The sequence below is a fragment of the Cinclus cinclus genome, chromosome 9 (assembly GCF_963662255.1).
Source record: "Cinclus cinclus chromosome 9, bCinCin1.1, whole genome shotgun sequence".
In the NCBI taxonomy this organism is placed as follows: Eukaryota; Metazoa; Chordata; class Aves; order Passeriformes; family Cinclidae; genus Cinclus; species Cinclus cinclus.
Window position 1 is genome coordinate 1,343,894 of NC_085054.1, and position 23,691 is coordinate 1,367,584.

The following is a 23,691-nucleotide window of genomic DNA, read 5'->3' on the forward strand; positions in this document are numbered from 1 at the left end:
ATTAAGATAATGGATTTGTAGTTGGTTTTACAAATCTGTCTGAGTGCCTTCTTCCCTGAGGACGCCAGTGTACTTTGTTCTAAGAGGTGTGAAAAGCAAGAAGAAAAACATAACTGCCAAATAACTGCATATAGGAGCATTCAGGGTCTTGGAAGAGAACAGCTTAGGGAGTAATTCCGTGTTCCTCCTCACTTGAAAGTATGTTCTGTGTTGTGAAATGGGTGCTTGGCCGAAAGAGAAAGCAGAGCTCGCAGAATGTTAGTGGCTGGACCTTTCCTATGTAATCCTATATAAATAATATGCTGGGGAAATTGTTACTTGCATTAATTACTGTATGCATAGAGTCAAAACACAGGGATATTTAGGATGATGTTGGCATATCTGTTACTGGCAAAATACAGCAAGATATAGGATAGGATGGAAGTATGTACTCATACAGACGACCAAGGCTGTGATGGAGCTACAAAATCTTTGCCTTGGACTGGATCAAGCAAAGGGGGGAATGTCTCATGAATCCAGTTAAAATTTTTTCACAACGTTTCTCCTGTAATTTTTTTTCTGTAAGCATGAGTAGTTTGTGTAGAAAGCTTCCTCCTGGCTAGCCATGCTTTGTCCGTGCTGTGAAAGCCAGTGCCTGGTGCTCAAAGTCAGGAACACAGGAGCTTTGCGTGTCTGGCAGCTTGGGGGAATAGGCAGGATGTGTAGAGCAGAGGAGCAGTGCAGAATGCTTGCGGTGGGCCCTAATGCAGCCTTGGATTAAGTACATCTAGCCTTTGCCAGAGACTGCTAGCCATTTTTAAATAACTGCTTACCTTGTTTTATGGCCAAATACCTTTGCTCTTTCCTGTTGCGGTTCTTTCCGCCCCCCCCCCCCCAATCTTACCTTGCCACTTAAAAATAGAACACTTTATTTTACTGCAAAGCAAGTGGTCATCAGTTAATGGTGAAGATCATTAATTACACTATCAAGTTAAAATCTGTATCACTGCAATATTTTTTTCCACATGGTATTTGCCCTGTATGTTGGATTTAAATGTATTCTGCTTTGAAACAATTTGCAACGTTATCACTCTTTTCCAGATGGCTAGAAAAGCCACAGTCATAGTGCTCAGCCTCTGAATATTTGCTCAGATTTTTTGTTTTTGCCCCCACTCACTCTCCACCATAACCACATTACTGTCAGCTCAAAATCTGCTGCTTGATTTTGGTCTGTGCCCTTCCCTGTACTGGGAAATGGATGACAATTTGACTAAAGATGTAAAAGTATACCTAGAAGTCCAGATTAGCAGAAACGAAGTGATTTAGCCACTGTCACTGTGGTTCCCTGCTAAGTGTGGGTTCAGCTCTGAGACATGTTTTGACCTGATGCGTTTATCTAGTTACTCTTGTATCTGTGCTGTCCCTGAGCTGATCAAAGCTAAATATTGACCCAGTTCTTCCCATGTTTTTAGGGTTCTGCCCAAGATCACCTTGCAGCCCCTTTACAGCAGTAGGGTTTGCCAAGACTTGCAAGAGTGTTGCACTGTGGTGCCAGCACTGATCTACTAAGAGTGACAGTATCATGTTGTCAGCAGACTTGAGTCCCACTAAGTTCTGGGGGGGGGTTATCATGCTTTCAAATTTTTTTGCTGTATTTAATGAAAGTGTGGTGCTGTGATTTTGACTCTTTTTGTAGGAGACCCTTCCAGGGTCCCAAGACTTCAGAATGTGGAACAAGCTAGGTAGTTATTGCTTGAGAACGAACTTTGGATCATGTAGCAGTTACTGTGTTTATTTCTTTTGCCTCCATAGTACTGTTGAAAGCATTATTTTTGTTGCCATGATAATGTAGTGGTTTAGTCTTTAGTTCATATGTGTAACTGTAGTTTCAGAGATGAAAACCCCATCCTTCATGTGTGTTGAACTTTAAGATTGATGATAAGAGAAGGAAAGGCAGACACTCCCTAAGGATATACTATGCTGCACAATAAAAGCTTGTTTGTTTATTTAAATAAGCTTCTTCCCCAAAAGCAGTATGTCTATAATGCTGATTAAAAAGAGTATGCTGGAGAGACAAATGAGGAAGTACAGCCAAGTGATTATTTTATTTAATATAAGGGGAGTCTTTGTGATTGCTCTGTAGAAAGATGAAATTTTTAAACCACTGTATGAGAACAGAAATTAATTTTTCTTCTTCACTGGTCTTTGAGGATGTCAGATAGCTCTTTTGTGTTTGCTGTCAGTGAGGTTAAAGAGGACACAATGTCTCTTGTGCTGAGCTGTTTGGCTGCAGCCTCAGCCTGCACAGCCAGTCTCCCTGCTACCACAGCCCTACAGGTGGGGAAATCACTGTTCCCTTTGGAACAGCTTTTTTTGAAGTAGACACCTTTGTCTCAAATATGATGAGTACTGCTTTGTGTGATAAGTCGTTAGGCATTCTTCCTGCAGGAGTTGGCTTTAAATCTTAGTGTATTTATGTCATGTTCTTTTTCTGTAAGTGGTTCTTCCTTTTTTGCATAGAAGGGGGGAGGTTGTGTACTTACTCTCCCAAGCAACATGAAAAGCTGAAGATTCTTGGAGGCTGATCCTAGTTAGTATTCAGCATCCATCTTTTGTTGGAATGTGTCCTGAAGCTGTTTAGGCTCTGTAGTTTTCCAGACTGATGGAGTCTCTTTAGCCCCAGAATTTTTCTTTTCAGTGCAATAATGACACTCTCTTGGCTTCATTGTTCTCTACCACTTTTCTGAATTTTTCAGTGCTTGAGGCAATTTCACGTTGGTATTTGATTGCTCTCTTGGTGGCTATGTTCTTACCAGGTTGGATCCTTTCCCTTTGGGCTTGCTCTCCCCTCCTGCAGCTGCTGTGGCAGTGTGCTGGTGTGGTAATTCAGGCAGGTCGTAAATAACTCTTGACACACACCTTTCTATAAACTTAATTTCTTGGATATTTGGGAATCCTTCAGAGAACCAATCCTTGATTGCCAGTTCCTGAAATCAAGACTTCCTACTGGAGTGTAGGGAATCACTACTGTCTGATATTTCATTCTTTCCTGCTCTGTCCTGTAGAGTTGTCACAAAGATGAATTCACTTGTCTTCCTACATGGCCTTTGGAATTTGCCAACACTGTTAAAACTCCATTGTTTTGGAAAGAAACCCCCACGTGTTGTCATATTTTATGGGTCCTATAAATTATAATTTTTTTTCTATGAAGAAAAATACTACCTTGAAAATATTTTCAGAATGAAATTACCTGTGCTTCAGTGGATGAAGAAGATAACTGAAGGATGCAAGTAGTATTATGCTGATCAGTTTGTCAGGAAACAATGGCAAGAGCTGCATGCATGGAACAATGTAATGAGTTACTTCAACCATGTGTTTGAGCAGTGATAAAATAATCTCAACCTGCAGTTTTTAGGAGGGGGTCATAAACTTTCCTAAGATGTTTATTTTGAATACAAACTGAACGGGATTTCAGAATGATGGCTTCTCTAGCCAAGCAAAACTAGACTACTGTTACCTAAGTCAGCAGTGGTTATTTTATTTAAAATCTGTGTAGTTCTGCTTTACTATTTAAATTAAGGTTATAACCTTGTGAACGGAAATCTGCTGTCTACAGAATATCTACTTCTGCTGCTTTTGCAAAATACTTAGACATAGATATTTCTGTAGAAAAAGTGGATTGCTTTCTCAAAGCTTTTGTCTACAGGGTGGTAAAACCTCATTTTCCCACACAAGAGACCACCAGGAGAAATATGTTTGGTGTTAGGCACCAAATGGCTGTTATTCTTGCTCCTTCACATTATGTATTGGACCTATATATATATATATACACATATATATATATTTTGCCAGAATATACAGATTCTGAACTTTTAGGTGTGGGTATTGATGAAATTGAAAATTCTGCAATAGAGCTTGTTTAACTTCTTCCTGATGCTTGTTTTTCTGAATGGTTTTGCATATAAAAGCTCATTTTTTTTTTTTCCAAAGCTGGAGAAATATCAGCTAAAACAACCCCCTTCACAGAAAAGCCCCTCCAAGTCTATTCTAGTAATGACACACAACTAGTAAAAATACAGATGGAGTTCTCAGTTTTTTCTTCCTTTGAAGAAGCAAGTAGTGGAGGTAGGCGCTTTAGAACATGTAAGAAACCATTTAACTGTTACTTTGATTTGACTGACAGAGGCATAACTATGATACTACTTATGAAAATGTGTTATTCATGACTATCTTTCTATTACTGTTTTTTTGCTAACAGAATGTTATTTAAGGCCATGAAATTCTGAGGTCCTGTCTGCAATTTCTGGTAACAAATTTTCTCTCTTTTTTTAAGTGGCCATTTCAACTATTCAGGTAATCTATGGGATTAATTTTCAGGAGGAACTGTTTTCTTGTTTCTAATCACCATACTTGGTTTGTGTGAGGAAAAGCTCTGTGAGATGCATGTTGCAAAATATTGTAAGCGGTGTTTTCTTGCCAAGATCCAGTTGCTAATGCTGTTCATGACCATCCTTTTGAACTTTGTGCCAGTGTTGACAGGAGGGGGATGCTGTGGAGTTGGTAACTCCTGGCAGAGTCACTGCAGCTCGCTGTTTGGGTGAGGAGATGTCTAGGGAGCTCTGTTGGTGCTGTCCCTCCTGCAGTGGGGTAGTCAGCCCTGCTCAGTCTGAGGGATGTGCTGGGGAGTTCAGGGCTTTGTGAGGAGCAGCCGTGGGCTCTCAGGGTGGGGAATTGCAGTTCTAAGCAAGGAAAGGCTGCAGAGGCTGAGGATGTTGCTGAGCAGCTGAGAGGATATGGGACAAGGCGTATAGAACACTGTTCTCCCTCTAATTTTCAGAGGATGTTTGTTCAGAAGTGTAGTTTCTTATCTTTCTCGTGTTAATTTATATTGCAGTGACTTATAATGACCATCCAACTGCCTTGATTTTTCTCCTCATTGAAGTTGCTGTTTGGCCTTGCCACAGAGTTCATGCACTGAAGTGTCCTTTTGCTCACTGCTCCTCCAGATGCTTTGTTTTATGATAGCTATTTTCTGATGATCCAAGCCTTGTAATAGTTGAATCTGTAAATATTTTTATTTCATCTTTGTTAAGCAACATTACTGCAGAGCATGCCATGACAGTCCTTCAGTTCCAAATAAAGGAAGCTAGTATGCTTTCCTTTTTTTCCTTGGGAGCTACAAAATTTTGGATGTCAAATGTAGTTCCTACATCAAAGCAGCATGGCCAACCAATGCACTGACTAATGTGATGATTAAATTAACAGAATTGTGAGAGTTTAGAACAAACACCCTCTCTTAGGTTGGTTTGTTTACCAGTAATTTTTTGTCCTATAGAAACTATTGGGTCAAAATAGGTCTAGATGCAATTAAATTAGTTGTAATGTAGCTCTTACAGAGTTATGACTTGGGCAAGATGCATTTCAGCTTATTATTTCATACTGAGATATTTCAAAGATCCAGTTAAGTGAGAACATGAAGAAAATGTTTTATTTCTTGGTTTATCTTATAATTATAAATACAAACTTTGTTTATTTTTTTGAGTTCTGTTTTTAGAGGTTGACAAGACCAGCTTTTCTTATGCTGGGTGGGACCTTCCCCTAAATACCGTCTTGGTGATTCTCACAAGGCCTAGAAAGGTTTCAAAGCTGATGGATTAATTATTTCCTCTTCCCGTCTTCACTTTTTCAATTTTGTTGTGAAAGTAGGAAGCAGAGAACTGCAGGCTTGGTTATAAATTAAATCCTTCAGGCTTTTCATGGATGTTTTTTGTACTGATATGTTCTTATTTAGCAAAACCTTGGGGTTTTGGCTGTTAATCCAAGGAAGATCTTTAAATGATTAGTTAGACTTGTAAGAGTGATTTTACAAAACATTTGCATGTTGATCAAGATGAATTAGATTATGTTTAAAGGATAAGTTTTTTTTTTTTTTTTTCTGGCATCAGTGAGAGATAATTGCTGCTGTGCTGAAGCAATTCAGGAAGGCTTGCTGCTTTAACTGCTGCATGTACTCATTGTGATATGCTTCTGATTGCCTTCTGGTCTTCTTAGCAACCTCTCAATAATGATAAAGCTGACAGCTTTACAAATGTGTGAAACAAAATAGTCCAGGGCAGCAAAGTCCTCATTGCTTTGGCATATGACTGTAGGACCTGCTGTACTAACAGTGTCTGCCCCTGGAAAGAAAATTAAGCTTGGGCTATTAAACTGTGTTGCTCTTACGTAAGTTTCTGTAGAAATAAATTTAAAAGATAAATTTGGACTAGACAGACCTTTTTGAGGCGAGAACTGTGTTAGACAAAGGAGATTATACAGTTCTCCTGAATGATACTGCTTTGCTGGAAAATGCTGGTACTAGATAGTTTCAGAGTTTGTCACAGCTGTGCATCAGAGATAGGCGAAGAAGAAAACATGGTCACTGAGACAGAGGTGTTAGTCTAAATACTAAAGTAACTCGTAAGTACTTTTATTCCTACCCCAGCAATTCACATAATGTAAACAGAAGCTTGGTATGTTCTGCTGCAGAGTGGTACCCTACAGACTGGAGTACTTGGGGAAATGAGGGGCTTATCTCTTGGATTATTCATTTTAATCATGGCAATGGGCTTGTAAAGCACCACTTACATACGCCTGGCTCTGTTCTTTGCCCTCTGCGTCAACCAAACAACCTCCCACTGAATTTGTGATGTAAATCACTACAAAAGTAGACTAAGCTGGATGCTGCCTTTTTTAATCCACTGCAAGCTTGTGGATGGAACTTCATAGATAATAATGAAGGCATTTTTAAAAACAAGACTGAGACAGGGCATTAAAACAATTTGCTGACATGCACACTAAGTATCACCTTTTGGCTGCTTACATCTCAAGTGTCTTTGGGCAGTTTCACTGACAATTCTAATGTTGGACTAGAAACTTCTGGTAAGCTTGTGCCTCACCAGTGATGGTTAATGTTGAAAGAAGAGTCTTTTCAGTGTCCTGGTGAATGTCTGAAGTAGATACATCTTTACAATCTTCACACTCAGCATTTGAATACAGATCTTACTCTTGAGTGCTGCATCTTCTGTTAATGTGCACAAAAATCCTGGTTTGGATATGTCATCTTTGTAAAATCTTTTGTTGCTTGCTATTTCTAGAAGCAAGTAAAATCAGCTCTAGTGTTTGCCATGAGCAGCAGATAAATCTGTGGATTCAGTAAAATCAGTTTGTTGCTGATCCACAGGGGTGTTGTCTGTGATCAAAAGCCTTTGTATGTATAGGCAAGGAGTAAAAGGACCCTCAGCTTTATGTGCAGTTCCTATCAGAAGCAGAGATGGAGTAAAGTTTTCTCTTTGTCCACAGTGAGAATGATACATTTATAAAACAAGCAAAAAAGTTTATATTGTAAGGCTAATGTGTTACTACAAGTTTGACTTGATGGTCTTTTCCAACCTAAATGACTCGGGTTCTGTTTAGACCTCTCTTTCTGACTTTCATTTCTGAGCTGGCAATTTTCTTGGTGAAAGTAATTGTGTGTGGATAAATATATCCAGAGGATACCAGGTAAAGTATAAAACTATGCACTCTCACCACTTTGTAAGCTTAATCTTGCATTTATTTGGCCTGTTTTTCTAGTGTGAAGAAGTGAATTGCATGCTCTAGTCCAGACTGATTTGAGTAAGTTAATACTGTCATGATAAACCCCACAACACTATGTGAATTTAGCCATATGTAGCACATACTCAGCAGTAAAACTGTTCTTATAGATATGATGACTATTTGAGATGTGCAATAAGTAAAGAAAGGATGTGGAACTGATTGGCCTGACACAGATTTTTCATTTAAAGCTCACTGTATATAGATTTAAAAACAAGCAGTTATATTTGTTTATCCCTTTTCTGATACCAACATGAACAAGGGGTTTAGCAGAAACTAGTAATATGATATGTTGTATGATCTAAAAGCATCTTTGTCATGATGTGGGTCAAGGCTTTGCTTGGAACAGGTCCATTGTGAGTCCATGTGTAGCAGATCATCTGTTTGACTCTTTGCACATTCGAAGTCCAGTGGCTTGGAATGAGACTGGGTGAGTGTGAAGAGTACAGATTTCATCAGTAAGGTCAATAAATAGAGTTTACTGGCACTCTGGGTACACAGACTGCACAAGTACCTTTTGCCCAACTCCGGGGTGTGCTTTGTCTTCTCACTCTTCTGCTGAACAAAAATACAAGCAAGACATGTTGACTGTCACTTGGGGTGGGACTTCTCTAGGGATCTGTGTCATCCTTAAACTTTTAATGAGGTTTTTTTATACAGAGAACTTTTTCTTTAAGAAATAAAAATAAGTTGAATGATTGCTTCGGTCTTTGCTGTTTTCCAGTGTCCTAAATGGCCTTAAGTGTTATAGTGGTCTTTAGTGACTTGGTGAGGAAATTTAGGCGTATGCAAAGTTACTTTGGTCTTTAAATTTGCTTCACTGTGTGCTCTGGAACGTGCAGACAGCTGTTAAGCTTACAATTTAGTATTGCATTTGAATAATTCAGGGTCAGTTGTGGTAAAGGGGTGTAACTTTTGTGGCTTTGTGGGCAATAACTTGGTTTTGTGAAGAAGTGGCATAGCCTTTAGGAGTAAGCAGCAGGGTAGAATTTGAATTATAAAAAAAATCTATTCGGGGTCAGAACTCTTAGACTTTTCTCCATACTGACTGCTGTTACATGTCCCTGTCCAGTATTTATACAACTAGGATAAAAAAGGTGAAGTACTGAAAGAGGAGCAGTTTTGTAGCTCATAAGGAAATGGAGTGCTAGGCAGACATCAGTGTTTTCACAAAGTAGAATATTTTTCAGTCTCAAATTAGGGGGTTCATCACATGCAGAAGTTGAACCTGGGTTCATGCTTTAGCTGATCCTTGACCTACAATTTTTGAGGTCACAGATGTGGAAACCTGAATGGGAAACCACCGTAACAAATGCACTGCTAATAGGGATGTTGCAAATACTTGGAAAAAATAATTTTAATAAACAGAAATTATTTAAGTATAATAGTAGGACAATTGTGAACTAGAGTTTAGCAGCATTTGCCAGCAAACAGGTTTTGGAGATCCCTTTCCATTTGTGAACATTGTAGAAGTAAACTGATTCATATGTAAGACTCGTGGTTCAGTGCTAGCAGGGAAGACCTCCGAAAAACTGCCAGAGTTCTTGGCAAACTCAAGGTTTCACATATGTTGCACAGCTAGGGAGGAATGCCCATAAAACTCTTGATTATGGAACACCCAATTAAACCTAATAGTTTTGTTCCTCAAGCTGTCTTCCAGCCTTACCAGCAGAGAAGTGAATCATCCTGGTCTCTTGATGGGCCAGGAGGAAAACATACTGTCAGTGGAAAAAAAAATTGTGGCTTTTCATTATGTTACCCTCCAACTCAGTCTGTAGTGCTCTGAAAGAAAAGTCAGTAAAGTAGAGGATGCCCCAAAGAGAGCCTTGTCCGAAGGTAAAAAAAAAAAAAATCCTAGACTTTGCTCATGCAATTTTTGTCACCACCTGTTCTTTTGCTGGACTTTGCAGTTCAGGAGGTGGTCCTGCAGCTCTCCTAATGCACTACTGCTTCTGCCCTAGTACATACTTGATCTAGAACAAGACCTGAAGGACTCACCGTGGTATTGATAATGAATAACTTTGTCTGTCTGCTCTGTGTACATTTTCAAATACTTCTGCAGCAGTATTTGGATAGGCACAAAGAGAGACTGTGTTTTTAACAATGTAAATACAAGGGATTTAACAGTTCTTGCAATTATTGAAGCTTTATGTCTGCAGTCAATTATTTTATATTTATTTGCCATTTTAGCAAAGTGACAATTAGATTTAGGGTTTATGCATCCCTCTCTGTGACAGGCTTGCAGAATTCCAATTTCCTATTCAGCTAGAGTGAGCAATGGGTTTTGATGGTGTGCAGTGTATCATTAGGGATTTTCTCCCCCTTTAATATTGATGTAGGGATGTGTTCTGAGCTTGGATCAGTGAGTTTTCCCACCTTTCGCTAAATGTTGCTTTACTGTTGGTTACAATTCTAACTTATGAGAACCTGCTTTCTGTGTTCTCCCTCTGGTTCTGTCAGTACAGGTGGTGCACAGATGAGAGCCATCTGCTTACTGCTTCATCCTGAAGTGTTAGGGAGCTATGTCTTCATGGACCTACGAGATCAAAGGAGTTCATTGACTGCCATGCCAGCCTGAGCCTCCTGAGGTTTGGTAGAAGCAAATGCCTACCATACTGGATTTTTGCAGGGATTCTGCTGCAGTGGGTGTGCTTCTTTTGCTGTAGGCAGGTAGTTACAGTTTGCAGGTGTAGGACAAGGCTGCTGTGGGTACCCTTGACTACAATGTTGTCTGGAATTGTGGGAAGCTTGCTGAGGTGGGCATGAGGGTAGCAGTGGCACAGTTTGGCAAACTCCTCTGCTCTGGTCGTTTACTGGGGACCATATGCCTTATGCTGCCTTCCTGTTTGCTTCTCTCCTGCTGGCTTGGGTATGGATATTTTCTCACATTTGTCCCCTTTTTCTCTGATTAAACTATTTGATGCGTGTTGCTGAAGTAGCCAGTAGTAGGGTGGGTGAGAGACTGCTATGGCAGGGGGCAGAGAGGACAGGGCTTTTACTGATGCTGTCATTCCTCCTGGGGCTATGGCAGGTCTGTTCATCTTTCATCTGTCTGTTACAAGGAGGAGTCATTCTTTGGGTTCTGCATGCTACAATGAAGCTATCTTGAAAATAGCATTTTCATTAATTCTGTTGCATTTAGAGGACATCCCAAAGGTTAAATAACTGGAGGGTTGGAATGTGGTTATTCTAATGTAGTGCTGTGCTTTAATGAGGAGTCAGAAGGGTATTGTTATAATAGAGGCTACAATTGTGATTAAGAGCCTACAGAAACCTCTTTAATTACACTGTCAGCAGTCTGCTGCTGTTGTTGGATGAGTATTTAGTGCAGACTGCATGGTGAAGGAAAGTTGGTAGGGGATCGCATCTCATTTTATCTTTTGATCCATCCAGCCAAAAAAACCTTTTACCATTTTTTTAGGTCTGGAAGGAAATGTAGCTGCAACAGATTTCATACAAAGGTCTTTTCTGTCATTATGGTTCTGTGCAATATTTCCTTTTACGTGTGTATGTACAGACTGTTTCATTGAACAGCATGGGAAGAGTTTAGGAATCAAAATTTATAGTACAAATTAAATACATTTTGGGAAGCTGACACTCAAAATGGAAATAGTGGAGGAAAATGAACATATTGAACCACCCACTTGACTGCTTACTCATTCTGTTTTTTGACACACTCAGCTTCTGCTGGGTTTGCTACAGCACAAAGATGACAAGAGATGATTCTTCATTTCCTTGTCCCTTGCATTGCTGTTCATGCTTGATATGAATATTGTTACGTGATCTTCATGATCTTGGAAGGCTGCAGGGAGGAGCAGACATCAGGTATGGACTCCACTTTGTTTCTTGGTCAAGGGTAGGTATCAGTCGGTATCAGCTGTGTAATGTAAGTAACTAAGGAGTTCTTTAACTCTTTGGCTCTCTGTGAAATATTTTTTTTTTTTCTAATAGAAACATATTCCAGAAAGCAAAGACAAATGTTCCAGGGACTGATTCTTACAAGCTTTCTACAAGTGATCGGCCTATCCCTGCCTTCTTGGGAAAATACAACTTCCAGCAACAGCATTGTATGCTTTTTCACTACACATGCTTTAAACTACAAGTTGAGGTGAGCTCAACTGGTACGTGACTCCCCATCTAACAGTACATGACACACAAAAAAGCTCTTTGATGTAGTCTTAGAGTAAGGTCACAAAGTCAGGCATTCGAAGTGTAGGTGCTTGTGTGCAATTATGCCTTTGAAACATGCTTATGACCTTTCTCCAAACGTTGGCAAGGCAACTTCTTTCTCCTAGATTTCCTGCTGAATTATTTTGGTGGTTTTAAATTTTATTTTTTTTTTTTATTCTTTAAAGGCAGGTGGGTACCTGATAAGGAAAATCTCAGCTCAGAGCTGAAAGCTGGCAAACATAAAAGCAGCTGAAGAAGGCAAGCTTTTGCTAGTGAGCAAAATTATCAATAGATGGTTTCATTGGCTTGGCCTTCACTGTGAATGACTTTTGAACATACAGTTCAAAGACAGCTAAAAAATATTTTTTCAACACTATTTAGTCAGAGTTTACCTAACAGCAGTCTAATCTCCTGAAAAAATCTTGAAGACAATCACAAGAAAGCACAAGTTTTGCTTTTTCAGTTTGCTCACAGCCTCTGTAGGTGACAGTGATAACCTTGGACTCTCACTTTCATGAGTAATGGGTTTGCATTAACATTATAAAGGTTTTCTGGGGTGTAAAGAAAGTAAAATAAAAAGCATCTACACTCAGATGCAGAAAGCCCCTCCCATCTTCTCAGCATTAGGAGAGTATTTGTGGCTCCATTCTGTCCTATTGTCCCTGAAAAATTCTGTTTTCTACCGAAGTTTTCAGGTGAGCAAGACTGTAATTTTGCTTACATTCACACAAAGCTTTGCTGTTTGATTACTATTCTCTAGGCAGCAAACTGCATACAAGTCTGAACTGTGAAAAATTCACAGAAAGCATTCTGCTGAGCTGGTAAAGTCATCTTGGTCTTCCAGCCCTTTCCTGGGAGCCAGGGCTCTGTCACCAACGTGTGGTTTACTGCATCAAAGGAATGCAGTCTCTCAAAGGTAGCATCTGGGCGAAGCTGGGCAGCTCTGGTGGGCAGGGTGTTGGGAATCAGATGATGTGTAAGGCACAGCTCAGTTCTTTGTCCACAGCAGAGAATGTGATGCTGTACATGCTGCCTATCTTCCCCTTAAGGGGGAACAACTGTGGAGCTGTTCCTTTTTAATTGTTTGTGAGAGAAAAAAATGGCATGTACAATACCTTGTCATTACCGACCCCAGAGGTAGTGTGTTTTCACAAGCATGTATTGTTTAGGTGAAATAGAATAATTACAGAATTTTTCACAGTCTGTAGCAAAGATAATTAACACAGAGATAATACATCTTAGTGCTAATGCCTTGTTTCAAATATAAGCAATTGGATTAAAGAAATGAGGGAAAATGCATTTACTTCTTCCCAAAGCCCTAATGGTTTGGTTAAACGCCCTGACAACTGATCAATATTTCTTCACACAGACTACCTAGTTTGTTGTACTTTTGTGCAGCAATTAACAGCCTCTTCTGGGTGCATTTGTCTCAGTATTTCAGCTGGGAGCAAGAGTTTGCCCTTGAATCGAGCCCCTGATTGTTCCCTGTTCCTGAGCATTCCATCTCCCAGCAGAGGGGTTTGAGGCCGCGCATAGCCCGGCTCTGTGGAGAGCAGGGACATGAGGATGCTGTGCTTCCTATTGAGTGTCCGGCCCGGGGCCAGGTTAGAGCTAAGCCCTTGATGTGTCTGTGTGAGGGGGTATCCTGGTTTGAAAGACAGGTGTCCGCCAAGGAAAGCAGAAGCCTCCCCTTGGACTGAAAAAAAAGAGTGATTCTTCCGATTATTATAATTTTGGAATTAAGAGACCTCTCAGGCAAAGATATGGGGGTAGGAATGACAGTTCTTTACTAGTATATCTAACAAGACAAACAAGAACAACAACAGCTATGAAATTACCCACAAACAGAACAGTAACTCAGTCCCAGTCCTTTCTGGCTGCAGGCACCTTTTCCCTGAGCTGCAGTTCCCGGTGCTGGGGGCGGGCGGGTCCCACAGAGCTGCAGGAGGGCTGGGGGTGATGGCAGCGCTGTCCCAGGGGGAGAGAGAGATGGAGAGAGAGCTCTCCGCTCACGGTGTGGGTCCCGGTGTTCAGCAGAGTGCTGGATGGTGGTAGTTCACAGCGAGAAGACAGCCGGGCAGGGTCCGATGGTGGTTTCCCGACGCTGGGATGGGACACAGACGGCGATCGTCCTTCTCGTCCGAACTCCGCGGGGGAAATGGGCCGAGGCCCAGCCTTCCTCTTCCTCTTCTGGCTGTTTGAATCTCGCGGGGCTTCTTCCCTCCCGTCCCCTCCCCCTTGTCACCAGGGCCCAGTCAACAGGTATCTTAGCATGACAATGGGGAAAATTCCACAGAGGGAAAAGGGAGAGAACCAACCCCCAACAGGGGGAAACGGGAGAGGGAACAGGGCAAGGCTGCCGTGCCAACAGTTGTGTACTTCCAGTGGCCATGCTGCTTTGCTGATGGACAGACAGCTTGTTTTTGCATGTTGAAAGGGTTTTCAAGATGGGCAGAACCAAGACAGAGCTGTGTTGTGTAACACCTGCAGCAAAATCTTCAAATGGTGTTTGTAGTAGGGTTTTGATCATGTGTGCATGATTGTTTGCAAGAGGCTATCGTTGCTTTTCAGCATAGATGGTCTGTAACAATCACTAGCAATTAAAAAATTAAATCTCCCTTTTTGCTCACAATGAAAATCTGAGGCAATTCTTAAGCAGTGCTGCTGGACATGCCATTTTTCAAACAGTTGTTTGAGTGTAATTTCTTCTTTAGTTAAGTTCAAGTTCTATGAAGTAACCTAAGTTATACAAAGTCTAAAATAGTTAGTTAATAGATTTGCTTGCTCTCTTTGACTTAATACAACTAATTAAACAGTTATTAAGCTGCTAACATGGAAAACAAAACTGTCCTGGAGTGCAGTATTGCTTGAGATCTTGGACGAGCCATATATATGAAGTTAAGGATACCTTGGGGTCTCTAGTGCTTTACAGGGTGTGGATGTTTTGTGTTAGTGTCTTGAAAAGAAGCAACACAAGGAAAGCCAAAATACCAGTCACTAAGGAAGGGATAATCAAATGCTCAACTTTTCTGGTCTGGGTTTTGATCCCTGGGTCCTGATCAGTCATCAAGATCTGAATTGGAGCAACTGGGCGTGCTGAATTTGACAAGTGCTTACACGTCAAAAGGGTGATCCTGTTTACTGTTCTCACTGGTAGGGCTCTGGGCAAATAGGTGCCTCCTCCTCCTCTGCTGAGGTGTAATAGGATTTTGCATGGTCAGTTGTGACAATATTGGGATGTCTTGCTGGGAGTGAGGCTGGGCAGCTGGGTATGCCGAAACGTGTTGGGTCAGCATTTCAGCTGTTCATCCTGCTCCTGAGCTGTGCCTTGCCTGCCCCATCGAGCCCTGAAGAGAGAAGGAGGAATAAGGTATCAGAGTGTTGTCACGACTGAGTGTCCCTTCTCTCCTTCCTTTTTTTTTTTCCTTGTAAAAAGGAAAAAACAATTCCACTCTTCTGCTGCTTTTTCTTTTGATGGCTCCTTGTAGTCCCACCTCCGCTACCCTGCTCTGTGTCTTTGTTTCTTGAGAAGTGGCTACATAACTGATGAGGAGGTTCATCTAATGGCTGCAGTAATCTGTTCTGAGACATGTAAAGAATAAAATTTCAATGTCAGGAAACTGTTTGCTCCTGCTGGTACCTTGAGTCAATTTGCCAAAGAAAGCAAAGAGATGGATGGTGGAGTGAGCAAAACTATCCCAAAACTGTAATGAAGAGAACTTGATTTAGTCATGTGTAAGGGGAGAAGATAAGCTCACTGCTGTGGAACAGATATAATTTGGTCTGTTACATATATGTATTTGCTCTGTGATGCTTAACAATTGCAGTAGAATTGAAATAAGAATTTCTTATAGTGGGTTAAACAGTAATGTGGCATAAAGGTTCTTTTAATGTTGAGTATTTGTGTTGTATGTATGGGCAAGTAAGCTATTCACTCAAGTCCTTTCACAGTATCATTGATGGGGAAAAAAGCTTAAAAAGACCTTTGAAGTGATACTTTGATTATTCTTGGCCTGTTTTACAACTTTCTTATTCCTTTAAAAGTATTGGGATAGAAGCAAATTAGTACACAGCAATGTATTTTCAAGGGTTTCTTTCCTAGGCAAAAAACAAACAGGCAAGACATAGAAGTCATTCACTTGGATTTTTGTAGGTTTTCTTGCAAGCACTTTATCTCACTTGAAAATATTTTTTCTGCCCACAAACGGTGTGAAAAATACATATGCAGCAAAGGAAATTGATTAATGCTCCTCAGGGGAGTAGTTCTGGCTACGAATAAAGCACTGTCAAATGTAGAATGCGAACAAACTGAATTCAGTATTTGCACCTGCTTAATCATGTTTTGATGGTAACATTGGAAGAAAACCCATATAATAGCAGTGAGAGCTTTCCCCAAAGAGGCAGGAATTTAAAGCCAATACAGCATTGTCTCCTATCAGTACTGAACTAGCATCCTGCTTTTATTTTCGTACTCTTCCAGCCCCCACCTTAAGGTTGGTAGGAGGCAGCATGGTCTAGGAGAATTTAGTCAGGAAGTGGGGCTGCTTTCACCTCTGGACAGCAGAGTCCAACTCTTCCTGCCTGATGTAGCACTTTCATTTGTAAGACAAGAGTGTCCTCATGTCTCCATAAACCTTTGGTTGTGTGTGGCTAGTAGGCTGGGTGTGGACCAGGGATCCAGAATGCTGTTTAGGCAGACTATAGGGATTTTTTCCCTTTAAAAAAAAAAAATATTTCCCCTCCCCTCCTTTTGGTGGTTTCCTTTTTTGAGGTAGGAAGAGACAATTATACTGAAGAGAGTCAGAGATCTTTGCTTCTTACAGCCACGGGGAGTTGTGGCCATAACAAATCAGTGGAAATCTCTGCCAGCTTTTGGGACTTGGTGAAACACTCCTGTCAGAGCATGTCATACATACTGTGTTTTGGTTTTTTGGACCCTTCTTGCCTGTGGAGACTGTAGTATTACTGTTTTATTTGTTTGTAGTCTAGCAGAAGGAATTTGTATATCGAAGTGTAGTGAATTAGGACTGCCTCTAAAACTGAGTGCAGTAACTATGCTAAAATATTTATTGTGGCTCTGCTCAGGATAATCTGAGGTAAAACCATGTTTAAACCCGGCTGAAGATCATAAAAAGCGTTTCCAGCTTTGTTTGTTAAATCAATTCTGTTCCTTTACAATTCTAGTGGTCCCTTGAGGGCAGCAAATATGGCAAAGTCATTGACCAAATGACTGATATTTGTGGATGCACCTTGGAGCCACCAAGGCTTGGGAAGCTTAGGCAGCTGTCAGATGATGGCTTCTTCTGTGCTTCTACCTACCTGGCTGGGTACGCCAGGCTGCACATTAATGTTAGCACAAAGATTCACCTTGCAGTGGGTGTTGTCTGTGTGGGCTGTTGGTGGAAGCACCACACCATTTTCAGGTGCCAGATGAAGACCCAGAACATATTTCTGGGGTGCCCACTGTGTGAACTTGTATGGTCACAGTCAACCTGTTTACGAAAATAGCTCTTAAAGTAACTGTGAAGATAAGTCTCTTCTAAAGAAGCATCATCTGTAGCTACCCATATTGATATTCCTCAGGAAACAAGCAATCCCCAAATACCTTATCAGCTGCTGTTTGTTTCTCCAATTTAACTTGAATCATGATGGACAGAAAAAGCTTTTTGGATTTTGTTTTGTACTTTCCCCCCCTTTTATTTCTTTTCATCTTGAGTAAAGAAAACAGCAGTTGTAAATACTTCCTTTCTTACCTGTGGCTTTTAATGAAACAAATCACATGGTACTGTTACCTCTGCAGTCCCTGCAGTCCTTTGTCCTGTGCATACGAAGGACAATATTCAAACCTGTATGTGATTTACCTGTTCTGTAAATTGCTGCAGAGGCAGTCAGCAGGCACTGACCCCGACGGTTCCTGGTGGTGAGGGAGATGAATGGAAAACTGAGAATCCTTTTGTGGTTGTGTTGTTTGCTTCTTGAAATTGGAGGGACTGTTTGAATACTGCATGCTTCCTGATTTCTACCCTGCCTCTCCTTCCCCCAGGATTTAAAATATTTAACTTGCTAAAAGACTTTGGTTTGAAATCCCCTAAGTGGGAAAGTGCTGATTGTTGGCAAGTTCAAGTGTAAAATTGGTTGTAAGTACTTGTGGGGGAACAGTGCAATGGAGCCGAACAGTACACTGAAAATGAGAGTACTCTAAATCAAAACACGTTTGTTAATTAATGTTTATGGCTGGTTTCTGAGCACACAGCTAGCAAACATGCAATCCAAAATCTATTTAAGTCAATCAGCAAAATCTTGCTGGAATTAATTTGAGCTGGATTTTTAATTAATTCCTTCTTCCAAGGTACGTTACCTCAAATTTGTTAAAAGGTGTAAATCTCTATTTCCTTGGATGTTTCATGAACATGGTTATGTAGTGGTTTTATATGACTGAGGCAAACCAGATAAATAGCTTGGCCATTAATTAATATGGAAATCTATAATTAACCAATTTTCATTCTCACAAAGGAACAGATAAATGTGATACTTTTCTTTGCATTTATATGTATTTAAAATAACTGAAGCATTAAAAAAGAGGAATTAAAGGTAGTATTTGGGGAAAATGTAAAGTAAGTTAATATTGCTACTTAAGGCTTGCTTTTGCCTTGTCAGAACTGTGAGATGCTCAGATTAATGTAATTTATTTTCTAAGCTTAGTCTGACCCCTCTGTAGAGATGAGGGTTAATCCACTGAAAAATTGCTCTGCTCTGTGCTGCATTGTATGCTGTTAAATCTTGCAGAACGGGTTTGTTGTTGATTATATTCCATCATTCTTGTAGTGGTCTGTAGGTCTGATGCTGTGCCCTGCCATCAGGCCATTTAGTATCAATGCATTTTTCTGTTCACCCAGAGCTGTGCTGGTACTGCTGTCTTGCAGTACTGGAAACCTGAGCCGGAGATGTTTGGCATCTTTCTTTCTAGCTCTCCACATAATGTACTCTCTCTGGCTCTTCTCCCACTTGTTTTGGAAGAACATGCTGGATATTTTTCTCCTCACTATTTCCACATAATTTCTCTTTGCTTTGTGAGGGTCAGGGAGGCAGTGCTCCTTCTTCATCCAGCCTGTGAGCAGGCTCACTCCTTGGTCTCTGGGGTCCTCCAGGGCTACTCTGTCTTTGGAGCCAGCTGGGTTACAGCTCCTGTTTGCCTGGGGAAGCAGTTCTTAGCCCTGTGAGAGCTTGAACATGGGGCATTTTGCCATGTATGGTGTTTTTTCTTTAAAACTCACCTAAATAACTGAGCAGGGATGTGTTTTCTTTTGTCTCCCATAAACAAACAGCTTTTCCTACGTTAAAAGATCACCAGTGTGGTGGTGAAGTCACCTCTTGGAAGGGAGAATATGGCAGGTTATTGCCTGGGTGGTCATGCCGTGGTTTACCACATGGATATGTTTTAATGCTCTCCTTCATGGTTACATTGGCCACACAGAATGTTTTCTCTGAGACTTCTATTTAATCAGCACACAGGAGTGGCTCTTTACCTAATGATCATCTCTTACTTGATTTTATCATTGTTGTGTGTGTACCCCAGACTGTATTTCCTACGTGCTATGGAAATGATGCTTTCAGGATAGGATTATTAACTTATGAGCTTTCCCTTGGTTCTCATTAGTATAACAGCTTAGTGTTGCTCAGGCAATAATTACTTGGGCCTAAAAACTGAGGGCATATCTTTAATTTTATAAACATAGTAACTGAGACATGGAGAAAAGAGCGTTACTTGGAACCTGATTTAAAAGGCTTTTGTTTTGAAGAGTCCTTAGTGTTATCTGTCTGCAAGAATGGATCAAAGAGGGGGTCATCATGTTTTTCTGACACGTGAAGACAAGGAAGAAAAGATGGGCTTTTTCCCCCTCTAATGACCTTCTTTTAAATTGCTGGTCTGTCTGATTTGAAATTCAGCTGATGAAAGCACTTAATTTGCACAAGATGGAGAGTGTTAAGTAACCTTAGGAGTAATCAGGCCCATGAACAATTAAGTCTCTGTTTTATCAGGAAGGTGCCTGCTCTTTCCCTGCCATTCCTCTGCTCCAAGCTGGTGAAGGTTGCACTTTCACTTGTGACAGATGGTTGCAACCTCCTCCGTACCAGCTACAATCCTTGCAGCCCTGAAGTCTAACAAGTGGCATCATCTGCTGCCCCCTTTCCCTCCTGTGAATGTTGTTTGCTGGAGCTGCCGGGGCTTTTTGGATGCGCTGCACCAAGCGAGGCTGGCTGACCCGTGCTGTGGGAGTGGGTGCCCAGGGCAGCTCTTGGGCAGCCTTGGGAGTCCCTGCCTGTGATGCTGGAGAGCACCATGGCCTGGTGGTCCTGTGAGCTGCATTGCAGGGGAAATCCACTTACCATCTTATTCCATTGCGTATGGTACTGACGTCTCAGCTCAGTCAGCAAAGCAGCACTTTTGCCTTGTTGTCCTGGGACCCAAAGTAAAATGGTAATCATTACATTTAGCTGTGGCCTTTTTCCTTATGAAATTACTTGTTTTGCTTTTTCTTTTAAAAGAGCCTAGGGACTCAGTGGAGGGTTGCGTCTCAGTCTGTGACAGTGTGAAAATACATGTTTGCATATTTCTGTAAAGCAGTTAAATGGGGACCAGTTGGCCTTATAAGTTGCTTTATTTTTATTTCTTTTTTGATGCCAGGAGAATGTAAAGGGCTTCACTGTAAGAAGAGTGATGGCCAGAGTGATCTAGGTCATCTGGTTGTGAATGCTTCCTGACCACAATATAATGCACATCCAGTACAGAAACATAAATCTCAGTTTACAATGAATCATGTTGTGAAGGCCAGTGGAAATGGTATGGCTGTATTAGCACGTGCCCTTTGGGAGTATATGGAGATGTGTATTGCAGTAACACAAAGAATGTGGGGTTTTGGGGCGTTTTTGTATGAATGTGTTAATTTTTCATGTAGACTGGGCAATTAAGGAAGGCTGCTTACAGAGCAAAAGGAATGAGGTGTATGTGTTTTGTTTCATCAGTTTGCTTGCTTTATACGTTTGAGTGTCAAAATTTCACAGCACCTGGGCCTCTGTAACAGTGTTGGATGTGTACTTGGCCTATATTTATTCAGTACCAATTATTGTAACTCGCGTTTATTCTTTCTATTCTTTGTAACTGTTATTCTTTCTACTCCTTTGTAAGCTCTGTTGGTTGCAGTGTGATGTAACTTTCCTTAGCAGACAGGATTGAAACCCTTCTGGGTCAAGCCACTCATTTGCATTAACATGTCTCCTCTTGCTGATTGCAAGACACATAAATATGGAACAAAATGAACCAAAACACATAAACAGACTCCTGCAGCTACTGATGTTAATAGTAATTTACAATTGTTTTTTATTCTAACTCCCCATTCTACCTGCCCAATCATCAGGGTTAAAATTCCCTCATGGCCCCAGTTCAAGAAAGCACTTGAATATTAGTCTTAAGGATATTGTTATTCAAGACAAGCCTTTTAATATTTTCTTGCTGTTAAACCCTGTAAGAGCTGGATTTAATCCCTTGTTTGAATTTCAGCATGTCCTTTTCTATTCTGAATACGGATGCTTGTTAAATTGAAGCCTGATGGGTAACTGTGTAGGGAAAGAATACTTCTTTAGACCTCATTTGATTTTTTTTTTTTTTTTTTTCCATAAATAGGGAAAAAATAACCCTTACCAAGGAGGGTCTTTTTCCCATTTCGCTGTTATACTTTTTATTACTTATTGTTGGTAAGGCTACCCAGAGATCTCTGCAGTGCAGGTGGTGGTTCCAGTGCTAAAACAAATCACACAGAGATGAGTGCTTTGTCCTTCACCCAGTTAATCCCTTTGGAAATGCCCGGGACTGGGAAGGGAAGGGAAGGGAAGGAGAGGGGAGGGAGGCAGCAGGGCTGGCTGGGTGGGCACAGCAGGGAGCTGCTGCCCTGTGCCTGCCATGCACCCAGCCACTCCTTCTTCCTTCTGCCAGGCTCCTCAGGCCTGTAGGCTGAAATGACCTTCTTTCCCACTGCCTGTATGTCCACTCTGCCCTGTTGGTGTTCGAGTCACTAGATTTTTCTGACTGTTTTTCTGATTTAGATCAAAACCCTCTGTGAATTAAGTAGAAACCCTTGATTTCCAGTGTGGCTTGAGCTGGACTTGTTTTTAAAATGTCCTCTACTGCTGTATGGGAAGGGTGTTCAGTTGTACCAACTGGTCCTTAAATAACTGTGTGTTAATTAGGTGTGTCAACAGTTTGTCTTGTTGCTGGCTGTTGTAGTGTTGTTTTTAAAATAAAGGCAGAAGTATTTGCAGTATTTTTTTTTTTTCTTCTGAAGTTACTTTTTATCCAGTAGAGATGCAGACTGTTCTGGTTTTGCTTTTTAAAGTAAGAAATAATACACCTTGAGTTTTTAGTATTTTGTACACTCGATCAAGTGATCCAAAAATCCGTGCCATTTATTACCCTCATTCATTGCTCTATTGCCCTTTGTTCATTGCTGTTAGGCTTCATAGGTGTTGCATGCAGGTGATTGCTGTGCAGTTACATTTTGATTAATGTGCTTATCTGGCTGGAGTGATTTTGCTTCCTTGTTTTTCTATTGCTTCCCTTTTATTTTTGACTCAAATACCCAAATTGCAAAAGATAGACACTGTGGTGCAGAAGCCTGAAATTCGTGAGACTCCTGTGCCGTGTGTCATGTTTTCAGTGTGGGAAAGCAGTGAGGATTGGCAGTTCGTTTTGCCCTACTGCTGTCACCCACTGAGGCATGCTGCGTGGGTACAAGGAAGCTATCTAAATAAATTTTAGTGCACCCTTGTGTTTAATTTTGATTTTTTTTTCTTCTCAGAAGAAGGGGCAAAAAAAGAAAAGGAAAGGAAGAAGCAAGGGAATGGAGGCAAACTGACCAAGGGTTTGTTTTGTTAATGTACTGAGAAGCTCACCTGGAGTGGCACACAGAACTTTTGGAGAACTTGGTCTCTTACTGTAGGCATTCATCTTTAGACATATTGAGATGTTTAGCTGGAAGGGAAAAACTACTTGCAATGTGGAGTCAGTGTGACAGAGGAGATTCAGAGAGAGATCTGAGTATTAGGGTAAAAAGGCACAATCCTGTAAAATAGGTACTGCTGCCCAAAAAAAACCCAAACAAACAAAAAAAACCAACCAAACTTCTGCCTAGAAAGGGGTACGCAGGAAGATGCACAGCAGGACAGTCTGGAGAGATGGAGCTAACAGGAGAAAGCTACAGGAGTGAGGGCTCTTGGTGGTTTGGAGTATAGGAGAAGGAAAGCACTGCAGAATTAAGAAGTTTGATTCACAAGTTTTTGCCTCATGTCCCTTGAAGTTTTACAAGTCTTGCAAAATGGAAATCCAGAGGCAGATTAACTCATAAGGGAGAGCATGAATGAATGTGCATCACATTCTCTAAGCAGTTTTCAGAGGGACAAATGCAATGTGCATTGGGTTTATACTCTTCAGACAAGACAGTTGACTGTGAAGACCTTCATAATGCTTCACTAGTGTAATTGGGAAAATGTTTTCATCATCTAGGGAATCAGTGCCTAATGATTAATAGCAGTATCAATGTGTGTGTGTATGTTGCTGTCTTAGAATTTTCTGGCTGAGGAGAAAATTGGTTGTTTCCTGTTAAATATCAAGATACTGCTACTTTAGTTAGTGTTGTATTTGTAAGTAGGAAGCACTGTTTACTTGTAAAATCAATGTGACTTTAATTTTGTGAAATGCATTTATGGCAGTTTCTCAAAGCTAGATAAATATAGCTGAAAGAGAACCTGGAACTTTTGTCTTGTCTCCTTCAATTATCTCTAAGTGAATTCAGTTTGTGCTAATGTTTTTCCTAGCCTTATTGTGGTCTGATGAAAAGGAGAATGCAAAAAGTTCAG

At 40.8% G+C, this 23,691-nt stretch overlaps 1 protein-coding gene across 2 annotated transcripts in view; it reads left to right on the forward strand.

Moving 5' to 3' along the window:
- PLCL1 (phospholipase C like 1 (inactive)) overlaps positions 1–23,691 on the forward strand; it is a 180,181-nt gene that overhangs the window by 13,415 nt on the left and 143,075 nt on the right. Inside the window, exon 1 of one of the 2 annotated variants that reach the window (XM_062498416.1) lies at positions 11,666–11,719. The exons of the other annotated variant lie outside the window; for it this stretch is intronic. Coding sequence (XP_062354400.1) covers positions 11,681–11,719 — 39 coding nt within the window. The 5' untranslated portion in view covers positions 11,666–11,680. Of the gene's footprint in view, positions 1–11,665; positions 11,720–23,691 lie in introns of those variants that run through there. 2 annotated transcript variants of the gene reach the window in all.